This window comes from Oryzias latipes, chromosome 4, assembly GCF_053564925.1.
Source record: "Oryzias latipes strain Hd-rR chromosome 4, Olatipes_Hd-rR_3.1".
NCBI classification, from domain to species: domain Eukaryota; kingdom Metazoa; phylum Chordata; class Actinopteri; order Beloniformes; family Adrianichthyidae; genus Oryzias; species Oryzias latipes.
Window position 1 is genome coordinate 2,857,318 of NC_136240.1, and position 14,917 is coordinate 2,872,234.

General features: G+C 43.7%; 1 protein-coding gene across 28 annotated transcripts in view; it reads right to left on the reverse strand.

Moving 5' to 3' along the window:
- Window positions 1-14,917, reverse strand: part of fryl (furry homolog, like) — a 93,959-nt gene that overhangs the window by 16,140 nt on the left and 62,902 nt on the right. For 15 of the 28 annotated variants that reach the window (XM_078945458.1, XM_078945460.1, XM_078945459.1 and 12 more), the window contains 11 exons: window positions 14,642-14,736; window positions 13,971-14,566; window positions 13,608-13,876; window positions 13,379-13,519; window positions 10,554-10,754; window positions 10,322-10,483; window positions 7,128-7,238; window positions 6,874-7,050; window positions 5,232-5,432; window positions 2,676-2,861; window positions 2-378 (listed from right to left, as the gene is read on the reverse strand). In XM_078945458.1, the coding sequence (XP_078801584.1) occupies window positions 2-378; window positions 2,676-2,861; window positions 5,232-5,432; window positions 6,874-7,050; window positions 7,128-7,238; window positions 10,322-10,483; window positions 10,554-10,754; window positions 13,379-13,519; window positions 13,608-13,876; window positions 13,971-14,566; window positions 14,642-14,736 (2,516 nt within the window). Of the gene's footprint in view, window position 1; window positions 379-2,230; window positions 2,862-5,231; window positions 5,433-6,873; window positions 7,051-7,127; window positions 7,239-10,321; window positions 10,484-10,553; window positions 10,755-13,378; window positions 13,520-13,607; window positions 13,877-13,970; window positions 14,567-14,641; window positions 14,737-14,917 lie in introns of all 28 variants that reach the window. The other 13 variants (XM_078945461.1, XM_078945450.1, XM_078945447.1 and 10 more) reach the window with 5 other exon arrangements.

Below are 14,917 nucleotides of genomic sequence, written 5' to 3' on the forward strand. Positions count from 1 at the left end.
CCTGGACATGCTAGAGAAATCTGCCTCCTCTTCCTCACAGCGATCGTCCAGCTCCTTCAGGGCCTGAGTCAAGTCGTCTTCCCACACGGAGTCACAGGCGCTGTCCGGATACGGATCCAGCTTGGTTTCAGGTGGTGCCGGAAGACACAGATCCAGGACAGTCTGGGACTCTTCCTCGCAAAGGGAACCTGGCGGTGTGTCGGTAGCTGGCGGGGGAGGGTGGTCCGGAGGAGGGTCCAGTGTCTCCTGAGGGTCCTGTGGGTCTGGAAGGTCGCACAGCTCGAGGGGGTCAGGGGGCAGAGGAGGGGCGCTGGAAAACCCGGTGTCCTCGCTCACACTGCTGCTCAGCTCGTCTGCCGCCGTCACGCTAACAGCGTCCTGAAACACAAGGCCACAAGGGGGCGCTCAGGTGTGTCTCCACAGGTGAGTCACATTCTAAAGACTGCTCTCCTTATTTGCACATCATGGAAGAAGAACACAAAAGCCTCCTTGGAATGCTAAAATTGTTGGCATGACAAACAGCCATAATCCAATAAAATGGACAAGAACTCAAACAAATGGAAAAATGAACTTAAGAGAAGAAATGACACTAAAGGTATACAGCAGCCCCCCTTTACTGGGCGGTTATGTGGCTAAACTAACCAGCGATAGGTGAAATAAGCTAAATGGGATTACAGATGCGTTAAAGACGCACTCCAATGTTGTCATTTTTGGTGTTTTTAACATGATCTTGTGGCATTTGTGTTTCTTTATTCAAATCGGTGTGAGTCATCAGCAGACAAAAAAATGGCGTTGGAAAAACTTAACTGCAAATGTGACATGAAAGTTACTACAGCAAACCACCAGCTTCCTGCTCTGCTCCATTCTGATCATCCACTGTCAGACCAACAGATCCATGAACGTCTGTGTTTTCCTGGTCTGAGCTGGAATCTGGATCAGAACTGGACGGATGGACAGATCTGATGTTTCTGCCATTTTTGTTGCACCGCTAATATAAGGCTGGCCTTGTGAGGGGCAGAAACTATGTCCTAGAAAAACAACAATCATTATTTTAAAAAAACCACCAGGAACACTTTTAAAGTAGTGTCAAAGATGATCAGAGTGGGTCTTTATGGTAGTAGAACCCCTCACTAGGGATGTCCCGCGTCAACAATTTTTATGGGACCGATACGTTTCAGAACTCAACGGTATTGATAATGGTGCCGGCGTAGGGGTGTAGCGATAGCGGCGACACGGCATGCACTACTTGGTTTCCGTGGGTCTAATAAGACAGGCCATCTCTCAGTCTTTCCTCGCTGCACTCCAGTAAAGGGGAGGCGTTGCTCACAGACCCCTCACTCAGACAGATTTTTCTCTGCTGACAGAACAACAAAAGCATACAGATGGATGGACCAAGGTCCAAAGTGTGTCTGCATTTTCCAAAGAAGATCCAGACAGCGCTGTCTGTATTGGTTGGAACAAGTCTGGTTTCTGACAGATAAGTCCAGATAATTTGTATAAAAAGGTGGAAAATGAATACGGCTGCCAGCACTGTAAAAAAAACAATGTCATGTATTGTGATTTTAATGCATTTTCCCGTTTTGTTTTGAACTTTGAATTACTTTCTGTACGAATTGTGCTTTACAAATAAACTTGCCTTGCCTTAAAGAACCTACTGGATTCTAGTTAAAGGACCGTGGCCCAATAACTCCAAAGCGTTTCAGAATAAATGCTACAATTTAAAATCAAACTGTGAAAAACAGATGCTAAGTCTACAAGCAAAATAACCTATTTTGGTTTCTTATCTGATGTTTTTTTCTTTTGGACCGAGGAAAAGCCGGCGTGGCAGGCGGCCAGTACATCAAAGAGACAGCATCTATATTACAGAAAGCTTTTAGAAGTGGTCATTCTGCAGGGACTGAGTAAGAGTATTAATGGTTTTATCGGGGGCTCATTATACTAAGAGCTGTGGCTGTAGGGGAAGGGGGGGTGTCCTTCAGATGACATTGGACCAATGGCTGGTTGAGATTTTCATTCAGATCTGCAGCAGCACCAGCTTGAACAACTACTGCAAAGATTGTGAGAGGGCTAGGAGGCCCCGCCCCCTAAAGAGGGACATCCATTCTGTGCTGTTAGTAGGAGTAAGGAATGTTAGCAGCAGTTCAAAGCAAAGACCAGTGTGTCATGAAGCTGCAGTTAGGATTCAGTTGACTTCATCAGTCAACAGAGCAGCGAGGTTTCTGATACTTACATGTGTGTGAGGGTAAAGCAGCCGCTCTCATGCTTTTTCTGCTGAAACGGTCAGTTTCTGTCTTATTGGGGGGAGCAGTAACAGCTGACCTGAGGTGAGCTTCTGTTTTCGTAGTCTCCCCGATCACATAATCAAGCCCCACCACCTCAAAGGTCAAAGAGCTAAAGAAGCAGCCATCAGCAGCACCACACCCACACCAAAGCAGCCTGGGAAAGTCTGAGCTGGGCTCAAATGAAGATGAAGCAGAAAGGCACGTTTCTAACGCAGCAGTAGATAGCCAGCAAGAAAACGAAGGATTCAACCCGTTCAAATCTCCCTGAAAGCAGCAGATCATCTGTTTCCATCAAAAACAAGCTAGAAGAAGAGCAAAGAGCTGGACAGAAGGAAGAGGCAGATTAAGGGCACCGAGTTTCAGAGATTATTTGCTGCTCCCAATTGACCGCACCTCAGGCAGCTGGCTGCAGGTGCTACTCGAGTGGGTCATCTCCAGACAGGGGAGGGAGGGGACAGAGGGCAGGGGGTGCAGGACAGATGCCTCTTCTGTCATGGCGCTGCTGGGCAATTCCTGGGAGTGCTGCAAAGAGTCCACATGGTTGGACGCAGCGTCGTCAGTGGCGGAGTCGCTGTTTAGCTGCAGAACAGAAACAACAGCTTCAAACATGTGACCTGCACCAGGACAGAGACTTTCAGTGAAAACAGTGAACGGTCTGAAGATCCACTCAACAGTTTTGCTAATAAGACAAACACTTGCTGACATTTCACTGAGATGTTTGTGCAGGTAAAGCAAGAAACACAAACACGCTGCAGCACGACTCTTCCTGTCAGTCTACCAGAAGACGTCAGTCTGCTTGGATTTGCTCATGTGTTAGCATCAAGCTGAAGAGTGCTAACATTTAGGACTTGCTAAAGATGCATGCTGCTTTTGTCATAAAGCCCATTCTCTCCTCGTGCAGAGACCAAGAAGAGCCAAAGAAAGTCCAGCCAGGCGTAGGAAACATGATGGCATTAAGATCATTATCAGCAGCTTCAAAGCAAACCAAAAGGAGGGAGAAAGAGGCTGCTGGACGTTCAAACGTGTGTAAACATAGGAACTGATCCACACCCTAAACTCACTTTACTAAACATCCCTGTAGATGAGACGCTGTTGAGTCTCTCAGTGTCGGTCAGAAATCAAAAAAAGCTGGGATTGTACTGAACAGTTTACAGAAGAGGTGGGGGCAATTATTTTAACTGGCGGGCGACACAGGGTTCTAAAATTCGATAGAAGGGCCGGACCAGGAGCAGATGTGTGGAGTGAGACAGATATAACATGGAATGTAGATGAAAACATTTGGATTGAAAATTATATTCTAAAACAGAATATTCTAGAGTGTTTAGTTTAAAACTTGTGTTCCCATTTTAGATCAATTTTTAATTGCAAAGCCCTTTGGAACCTTCAAGGAGTTATAAAGTGCTATTTGAATAAAGTTTCATTCATTCATGATTCTTTTAAAAAAAAAAACATTATTATGAAATAAAACAATGACCAAATAACACTATGATTTTCAAAGACAAATATTCAGAAAAAATATACGGATACATTAAAAACACACAAAAAGCCATAAAAAGTCGATCCTCTCCAGTCATAATGCTAATCAAGCCTTTGAGGGCCACAGCTCCGTCACTCATCTAACGGTTTGCGTAGCTGCGCTGTGTCCTGCATGTCTGTTTCTCATCCAGTACTAATGAAAAAAGCTTCCATGTCTTCTGCTGCAGCTATACATATATCTGTGTTACTTTTTCACCAGTACAGTTTCCTCGTTTATTGCAGGAGTTATGTTCTAAAAATAACCCGTGATCGGTGAAATCCACAGAGTCTGATTCCAGACGTTTATGGCAGTAAAACTCCTTACTGCCTAAATACACTTTTCTCACACAGACATGAACATTTTCACTCTTTTCTCTGGTTTAAATTCTCAAACCTTCATAGAAATGTGGTCCAGGATCTTAGAATGAAAACAAAGATCTGATTGATCACAGATTTCTGATCTGAAGAGCTCTGTGTTTCTGTACAGGAGACACAGAGGAGATTGATTGACAAGGTCTCCAGCCAATCAGGACACAGAACAGAGTACGCTGTTTAAAGAAAGCAGCATGATCGCTCTGAAAGAACGAGCTAATCAGGGAAAGATGAACTGCTACATAGAAAGGAAAGACTGTCTTCTGTTCTGTTTGACAGAGACTTTAGAGGTTTTCCGATCGGGACACAGACTGCAGAGGGGGGAAGAAAATGTTACGTTTTGATCGTGTGGCCTGATTAAAAAAAATAAAAAACATGGGTCTCTGACATCGTTCAGTGGGCCGGACCAAACATGGAGGTGGGCTGGATGCAGCCCGCGGGGCGCACTTTGCCAGCCCTGGTCTACAGTGATCCTCGCTATGCCGCATTTCACAGTCTCACTCATTTTGAATGCTTTTTTTTTACAGTGCATTGTGCTCTGCATCCTGAGGCTAAAGGCCTTGTCAATCAATCTCCTCTGTGTCATATTTTCTTTACAGAATGTGTTCATTTAGTCAGAGTCACGATCAGATCTTTGTTTTCCGGACCAAGTGGCTCTTTTAGGGTCAAAGTTCGCAGACCCTTATTTTAGTGCAACAGCAACAGTGATGAAGTGGATCTTTTTTAGTTAACTTGAATTGAAAGAAAACTGAATATTTTCGCCTACAGTAAAGTCACTATCCAAAACCCAGAAGATAAAACCCTGTTAGATCATTCTTGTCATTCACATGTCCCAGCTTCTTCTGTTTGAGCCCCCAGTGTGCCTGACATTTCAGTACTTACCATGAAAACCTTCATTTGCGTGAAACATAAACTCAGTAACAAACGGGGAGTGACAGGGCTGAGATGTGAAGAAGCAGCAGGCCCGGCTCAGTATGCACGCACACGCACGCACACGCACACGCACACCATGCCAGCAGGCTGCGTGGCAAGCATGGGGGGTCTGATCAGAGTGAGACTTACAAGGCCAGAGTGTCTGAGAACCTGGCTAGCGCTCAGTACCTCCTCCTCAGAAGATTCATCCGTGTCCTCGTGGTTGGTCAGATTCAGGCTCGGCGTGCTGCCGGTGTACTGGCATTCCTGCAACGACGGCGTGTCCGCTTTGTCCATGCTGTCGATCGAACGGCGCCGTACCCCCCAGTTGAAGTTGTCCATGCTCTCCCCCTACAGGAAAACCAGGCCAACAGCAATGAGAATTCTCATGTGAGGCAGATAAACCATGACCGCACAAACACACGCCACTGATGCATCCACAATGTAAACACGGATGACAAATGCTGACGGGGCGCTTTTCCTGCACATTTTAGGGTAAAACTGTGTTCCCACTGAACGAGACTTGCGCGTCCATCCTCAGCGTTAAGTAAATATACAAACACAATTTGAGGTCCTGTGGCGTGATTCCAGCAGAAGACGCAGACTGGCTGCAGTGCGTTTAAGGCAATGCGAAAAAGCAGCGTGATGGAAAAATTTGCTAGTTCATGTGTCTGAACTCTGGCGAAGGCGTTGCATCGTGTCAACCAATCAGGAACTCAGCTTTGGCCAGTAACATGCTGATGATGTCATCAGCAGGTGGAGGGCAAAACCAACATGGAGGAGAATCTGATCAATCTTGTCTTGAGCTTGAAGATATTTTTGTTTTTTGAATGGAGACAAAAATAAAAAGTTCCTCTAATGTCATTTCAGTGGTTACCCATGATTTGTGGAGAATAAACTAACCTGATGTCTCAACATCATCTGTGTCTTCCATACATTGACTGTAAATCAAATATCCAGTCAAAGCTTCCATGTAGAGATGAGGCTAAAACCCTTTGACGGTAGCTCCTCCCACATGCGTCAGGAGAGTCAAGTTTACGGACACAATTCACAAAACAACGGCGGTGGACACAAATTTGCAGTGCTATTGGCATTTGGTGTGGAAAACGTATGAATGGAAAGGGATGCAAACTTTTAAAACTAAAGTAAGGGTTGACAGTCACAACAGAATCAGAAGATTACCGTCTTTCATTAGACGACCACACAAGTGAACGGCAGGGAACAAAATGACAAGAGGTGTTTTCTGTGCAACGTTTGAGCCTCACACTTACCTGGAGCTCCTTGAGGCAAGAGAGGAAAAGAACAGGTATGTTAGTTTCCTTACAACTTTGTTGTATTTTTAACAATATTATCACAAGACAGTGAAACAGACAAAGTACTGAATGAATAAGACATTCATACGGCGCGTTAAAGTTTGGTTTACCCTTTACCAACAGCCACACCTACATAACACACGCTCTTTGATATACCGCAATTCTTCAACCGTTCACGCAGTCAACATGGATCCGCTGATTGACACTATTTCCAATAGTTAAGGGCAAAGCCCTTTTTGTAGCATCAGAATCCGCTGGAATAACATTAATTGCGTAAAGAGCTGAAGTGTTGCAGTAGTGGAAAGAATGTCAACACTGGAGCTGAAGCTCTGGAGTTAAAGGGTTAGTGAGAAGTGTCTCAATCTTTTGAGAGTTTGAACTGAAACATCAGATGGAGCTTTTTTTCCTCCACTGTCTACCTTGGTAAGAACATTCAGGTCAGAGCCTTCAGCCCCATTTTCCTTTCTGCAAATTCTCACCTCAACATCTTCCAACTCCACATCTAAGAAGTCAAAGTCCTTAAAGACACCAAACTGCTGCTCGCTGCCTGTATCCTCTCCCAGCATCTCCTCCTCCCCGGTCACCTCCTCCACAGTGGGTATAAGGCTGGTCTGCTGATCTGCAGAGTCCAGATCCTCACTGGATGAGAAAACCACCTGAAAGACGAGCAGGGAAATTAAAGACCTTCCATTGCACCTTCAGAAAGACAGACATGCATGATGGTTACAGAGACCTTTTCTGAGCCTATAGAGTAGGAGAGCAGTCTTACAGATGGATTTTTGGGAATGCCAGATTCTGGACCGCATAGAGACAGGACATTCATCAGCCTCTCTCTAGTTCTCCTCTGAAACCACAACAGAACATAAGGTGAGAAATGCTAAACGTGAGCTTAGACCAGGGCTCATCAGTGTTTATGACATGAAGTACCAATTCCAAATTCTGTACCATCACCAACCATTATGTCAACTCCAATACAAAGAAATACACAGACATTTCCAATAGATGGGAATTCTCAAATAATATTTTGGTATTAACTCATAAAAGTGCTTTCAGAACAATATTGCAGTAGGAAAATAAGTCAAACTTGAAATACTACTGCAACTATGTTTAAAACCAAAAGTACAATAGGATTGGATACATCAGGACAAAATACCATCAATATTTCTTAGAACTTCATAACCATTGACATTAAAAAAATAAGCACATTTTGTCTTATTCATCTTTTGTTATACCATGGGCCGGGTGAATACTCGATTCTGATTGGCTGCTGGGTGTGCATTAAAAAGTGATATACCACAGGATAACCGCACGGTGAAAAAAGAAGTTCCGGTCACCTAGCTTAAATGTTTCTTATCACTGCGCCGGCTTCTTTAAAACAACCTTTATCTTCATCATCTGGACAAAAACAAGCAGTAAGAGGTGAACTTTCTCTCTGTACTGATGCTTTATTCAACCCATCGGAAAGATAACAGGGCTCGACATAGCCATTTGTCCGCTGGCCCGGTCCTGTTTTTCGAGCAGTACGGACCACAAGACTTTATTTTTTACTTGTCCGCTCGGGCCACTAAAATATCTAACAATTAATACATTTTTCACCTTTTACAATAAAGTATATTTTGCGAAAACGTGTAGATTTGCCTCGTCTTTATAATTCACTTTTTCTGCTAGTCCTGTGTTCAGACTTCAAGGGTTTCTATGGGAAACCTTTTATCACTCTTCTCCTCCTCTCCCGCCTGCGCGCGCGGCTTTCACTGCCGAGCTCCACGCGGCACGCGCTCACTCAATTTTTTTCCCAAACTTTATTGAATGTAACAATTCAATACAAAACAATGTTAAACAGCAACAACGAAGGAACAAGCCAGTGGGTTATTATTACATTTTAGGCAGATATATTTAAACTGACACACATATCATCGCGCCCCCTGGTGGTTTTTCACCGCGATGATCATAAATCCAACACCGTCACTGAAGAGAGACTGAAGCATGTCAGAGATGTGGAAGACATGGCAGGAATAGATAGGAATATGTTGGATGGAGTAGTGGGTATAATTAGTACTATGGACAGCAAGATATTTAATGAATGCATTGAAGATGAAACTGTATGCACTAAGCTTTAAGCTGAATGTCAAAGAATCAAAGGCAACTCAAAATACCTGAATCTCAGACTCAAATGGAGTATAAGGTCAAACTACTTAATTTTGTTTTTCTTTACAACACTGTAAGCAGTAAGTATTTCTAGTTAGCTGAATGATCTCAGTAATTTAATTGTATTTAATTTTTCAATTATTTAATTTAATTAGGTAACTAAAGTAACTAAAAAGTAAATGTAACTTTGCAACAGTAACAAAAAGCAGAACCTTAAGGCAGTCAGGGCAAAAAAGTCAAAACTTCTTAACTATTGATTAGGAACAAATGTGAAATAGCAGTGATTAGAAGCAGCATGAAAACTTCTTAACTAGTGTTAACTACTTCACTGCAGCGCTCTCTTCAAAAAATCTGAAACAGACTAGAGCAGATTTAAGTTTGATATGCTCTATTTTTAGTCATTGAAAAGTGTATAAATAAGTGCTAGATGTCACCAGAATGCACCAAATTGCACCATATTAAAATTTTCCGGGGGGGCATGCCCCCAGACCCCCCTAAAGTTGCAAGCACCTGCGGAGCGGCGGGTCTCGCTGTGCGCGGAGTCGGGCCAGTAACTTTCAAAAACTACTGGCCCTGTGGGCCAGTGCAAATTTCTGGGCTATGTCAACCCCTGGATAAGCATATATATATCGCTTTATATCGCCGTATCTTGACTACAGCGGTGGTGCTGCGCGACGCGGACTATTTGTTACGTGGTGCGGCGCACCTTTTGTGTGTCTTTTGTGAGAAAAGCGATCCAAATCGGAAAAAAACAAGAATTAAGGACTAAAAACTGGTTGATGTTTATTGCTTTTGTAAGGGGCCATGATATAAACAGGTTAACGGCCTTCAAAGTGTGCATTATTACTTTTTAATGCACTTTGCGGAAGCAACTGTCCTCCGCTTTGAGTCGGACGGTTCAGGCTTCCACGTTAAAAAGTGATAATGCACACTTTGTTGGCCATTAACCCTTAGTTAGATTATGAAACAGAGCCTGAGTAACTTAAGTTACTTAAGTTAAGATTCTATGATGGGGCGTTTATGGCATGTAAAATGTAAAATTTTTTACTTTTAGTTCGTTTTCTACTTTTAGTAAGATCGTTGTTCTACAGTTCATACATTTCATGTTAACATTTGGCAAAACAGACAAAGTCTGGGTTTAATCTGACCTTGATTGGTTTTTATTCAACAAACTGAACTTATAACTTCATAAATGTTGGCTGCTGTGACCTCAAAGACATGACCAAAAAACTGCTAAGCAGCTCACGGATCAGCTTAGCTGTTCCCGTCACACATGCGCTCGCCTTCCTCGCTCCCATCAGCCCACCTTTCATCTCAGCTGACAGGTGGGCCAATCTCACGTTTTCATTTCACAGCGTTTTTTTCCTACAATGCGCATGAATTTAAATCGCCCGTTCATGATGGCTGATGCAGAAAAGTGTCAGCATTTTTAGAGGTGGGCGGGGTTAAGCAGCAGTGCTGCGTGATTGGACCATTTCCTCATGATCCCATAGGGGGAAAAGCTCATTGTGAGAGGAGATTGTCACAAATCCTAAGGATGCAAACAGAGGACAGATCAAGTACTAAGGGTTGTCACAGTGTCACTGCCTTTCCCTCTGCGCGCCCCCGCCTGCCCAACCCTGCTCTACAGGATGGGACTGTGGCTCATGCTGGGGTTTGGTAGAGATTGGAATTAAGTCTAACTCATTCTCTAAAAACAAAAAAACTGAAGGGAAACCTACAAGTGGCTAAGCATGTGTGCAGTATGCCACACCCTGAAATAGTTGATGAATTTAACAGTACCTGTGAGAGTTGAGGCCTCTTCCAGCTGACTTGAACCAGGCCCGTGGAGTTGGACCCCGATGATGTGGAGGAGGTGCTTCTAGTCACAGCGATCACTTGGGCCTTCCCATTCCGTCCTGCTGCTGTACGCTGGTCCCCATATTTGTGTCCTATAATAGGTGTCTGCAAATCCACGCATGTTAGGAATGAGATGAAGACAAACCAGGGTGTGTCACTCTGGGGGGGGCATCACCTCTGAGATGTCGAAGTGGAAGTCCAGAGTTTTGCCAGGCAACTCCTTAGAAGAGTTGTTGAAAATACGAGTGAAGGCAATTTCAGGAGAGCTGCAAGACTCGGAGCTGTAGGAGCGCTGCACGTCGTCCGGCACCACCAGGCTGGCTGAGCGAGACACAACCAGCTTCAGAATGTTCTGGGCCTCTCTCCAGTGAGGGCTCTGCAAAAATGCAGTGAGATGGTTGGAACGGTTCAAAGAGGATTTCACATTAGAGACAAACTGACCCTTAAGACTGGAGTTCCAGCCTGTGTGTGATCTATGGCAACTCCATGAAGCAGAAACCAAGCTGCACGGCCACCAATGTCCCGATCTCACCAAACTCTGATATTAAACTCAAACTTTATTTATTTATATAGCGCCTTTCTTTCATTTCAGTTAAAAACACAAAGCACTTAACATAAAAGCAGATAAAATAGTCATAAAAAATAAAAACGATTACAAACACAAAACACAGGACAATCACACAAAGATGGGACCCCTCCCTCACCAGGTTGGGTAAACCAAAGAGCAGTACAATAATCAAAACAACTAAAAATAAAAGCATCAGCATCTCTGTACTGGCAAGAGAGAGGAACGGGCGACTCTGGCAATGTTTTTGAGATGATAAAATCCTGTCTTAACGACACTTAATGTGTGGATGAAATTTAGCTTATTTAAAAAGTAGGTTTCTCACACATTGAGAAGTTTAAAATTCCCAAGTTTGGGTAAAATCTTCTCTCTCTTGTCTTCAGGACCAATGATTAAAACTTTAGTTTTGTCCTGGTTGAGCTGTAGGAAGTTTTCTGCCATCCACGACTTTATGTCTAAAATACATTTTAAGAGTGTTAACAGGTTCAAGGTCATCAGGAGATACGCAGATGTAAAGCTGTGTATCATTAAGATATGCAAAGCATTCTCACCTAACCTTTTGTTATAAATACTTTCCTAAAAAACAAAATGAAGTTAAAGGAAGAGAAGAAAACGAAAACCCGCCACCCATTACTTCAATGCCCCCAAATTCTTGACAGAATCAGAAGCCAGAGGCTAACACCCATTCAAATAAAGATGTAAAGATGTCCTGATTAAACTTTGGAAGAGCGTCATCACTACCGTCTGCCACATCAGAGGAGGGATGAAACAGAGGCGGCACCGCCAACAAACACTGTTCTAGAGTGGAAATGGGCCAAGGGGGCCAATAGGATCAAAACCCCGCCTCCACGCAAACTCTGACAGCTACAAGCTATATTGAAACTGGAAATTGAGGACACAAAAAACAAAAGTTGAAAATCCAACTCAGCAGCTCATACCAATACACTTTTTTTTTCTCATTTAGTAATAGTTTTAGGTTTGCAGCGTTCCCCCGCTTATTCACGTATCAATATTCCTGGTTTCACGGTTTAACTCAATTCAAGCAGCTTGTGTGAGACTTTTGAGGGGCTGCGGGGGAGGAGGGGTAGATGAACAGCCGGCCCGTCAGCTTCCCTGCCGGCTGCTAAAGAATATTTCACAGCTGTTTCCACCGCTTCCTGAATCGCTATGACTAAAGTTTGTGTCCCTGCACGGAGAATTGGCATCAGCTGAGTCAAACAGCCGGAAAATATCCTGTTAACTGCTCTGAGTAAAAAACAACACATGTTGAGAAATATTCTAATGTTGATAAATGTTAACGAAGCATCAGAAATGTTTCTGAAGGGTTTTTAATGAGGAAGGAGTGGTGACGGACATTCTTCCACGGTGGGGGTGGGGGGTTCTCCATACTCACGTATTCGTGGGTGACTCTGGTCCTTAACCCCCGGAAATACGGTGGGAATACAGTATAGTTTATTTTCTTGAAGTTGTTAGTAGTTCTTCAAATTTAACATATATTTTTAAAATGTACATTTTTCAATATTTCTTGAAATTTATTAATGTGTACTTTGGAGTTTTTCGTTCACTTAAACCCTTTTGATCCCACAGACGTGGATTAGTGCACCTCATGCTACAACTAGTGCTATTCTGCCGCACTGTACGCAAATAAAATGCTTAGATCCAAATACTAATCATGTGATCAGATCTGGAGATTCCTACTTTAGAAAAAGCAAAAGGAAAGCCACTGGATTCAGTCAATAATGTCTGATAAGTACTGTAAAACCAAGAACAGCAACATGTATCTAAAGTTCACAAGCACCACATTTATAACAGGCTATCTAACTGCAGGCAGGTGTCATATTTTAGGTACCGTATTTTCCGGACTATAAGTCGCACCGGAGTATAAGTCGCACCAGCCCAAAAATGCATTATAAAGTAGAAAAAAACACAGAGTCGCACTGGATTATAAGTCGCATTTTAACTTTCACAACCTTATATGACACAATCATAGCAGACTGTTTATCTAATAATTTCACAGTAATTCTTTCTCAAACTTATTTATTTATTCCTTTCATGAAGCATTATTGGCCAACTAATACTCTGTTTTCATCCTGTATTTGTAGAAACAGTTGTTATTTTTATTGCATTTCTGAATCTATGGAGTCATTGGAAAATAGAATATTATGTTTTTAGCCTTACAGATCTTACTGTAAAAAAAAGTTTGCTGATTCTCTGAGTCACTTAACATCCTCTTAACACTTAACATACCTCAAACATCAAATTGACCCAGAAACATCATCTCTGTTCCTCACAAATGAACATAACAGGAGGGTTAGAAATATTTTAATTCAATTTATTTCTAATATAAGTCGCTGCGGAGTATAAGTCGCACCCCTTGCCAAACTATGAAAAAAAGTGCGACTTATAGTCCGGAAAATACGGTAATAAAGTCTCACCTGAACATATTTGCCAATAATCTTCATAATTTCAAGGTTGAACTGTTTGACAGGAGCTGCTGACAGGTCAATATGACTCAGAAGGCTGTAGATGATCTGCAGTAATGACTGTTGCATGCTGGGAAGGCCTTTTTCCAGTAGCTGAGGGCGACAAAGACAATAATTCTTAACGTTCAATATTGAACTCTCTGTAAGTCATACAGAACAGCCTGACTTTGGTGGGTCTTACCTCTGCCAGGTAAGTGACCAGGTTGAGAATTTTCTCAGCAAAGGCATCATTGAGGTACCGGCAGACCACGTTGATCCAGTTGGTGCAGTCGCGGGAGTAGCTGTGCGTGCTGTACAGGCTCATCATGTGGGCCAGGTTGGACAGCGTGGCGGATTTCTCATCTGCACAGACCTTGGCTATTTTATCAGCAGTCTCTTTGCAGAAAGGAGTCGGGCTGTCAAAGTGCTGGATGAGATGTGGCAGGAGGCACAGGATGTTCAACGGGAAACCTGCAGACATGTCACACATTCAGAAGCAACCCTTAAGGGTAAATATGAGAAAATATATCCTTTATTTCCAGGAGAGCACATCAGCAAAACCTGCCTGCCACTTGTGTGGGGTCTATGAGCATCTGTCTGGACACTGTGATGAGCTTGCTGAGCAGGTGGATGGTGAGCTCTTGCGTTGACGCAGAAGTGAAACCTTTGACGAAAAGCTGAAGCAGGCCAGGAAAGTTGTACCACTTCAGCTTCTCTTGGACCGTCTCCAGACACTCCCTGCTGTCGGGGCGGTCCAGAGGCATCTGCCCCAGCAGCTTGTTCAGAAGCCGCAGGGCCAGCAGGTACTCAAACTCATAGTCTGATTCCAGCAGAGACGTGGCAATCCAGAAGACAGTTGCCATCAGATTTGAGGGGTCTACGGGGGGAGCAGCGTCCCGTACTGGACTAGCTCCACCTCCTAGAGATGATAGGCTCCTTGTACGTGCCAGATTTCCAAGGCTGCTGCCGACTCGCTCCGCTATGTCCAGGGTGTTGCTCCTGCGCCTGTCGGCTTTGCGCTCACTCATCAGGCTGGTCCGCAGAGAGTTGCTGCGAGTGTGCACGGCGTGGGGCAGCCCACTGCTGTTGAGGTTGAGCTGGCCTGTGCTCTTTCTGTTCACAGCAAACTTGGCCCCCAGCAGGTGCTCCTGAGCGGAGCTCCTGTGAATAACACCAAACATGAGGTCAAGATGGACAAACGAAAGAACCAAACAAACAGGAGGTGTCAGGACTTACTGCGTTAGGGCAGAGAGGAAGTCGTAGTTCTTGACACTTTCAGCTAATGTGTCAATGCCTGACTCTAAAGTCAGAAGCAACTCAATGACGAAGCCCTACAGAGAAGGAAAGAAAGAAAAAAATTCATAACTGAAGTCATAACGTCAATTTTAGGAAGCAGTAGTTAAGTTTAAGAATGTTAAGAAGCTTGATGATCTGACCAGATGATGCAAACCCTTCTATGCCAATATCAGGCAGATCTCAAGGGTCAAGAGCGTGACCAACCACGATTTCTGT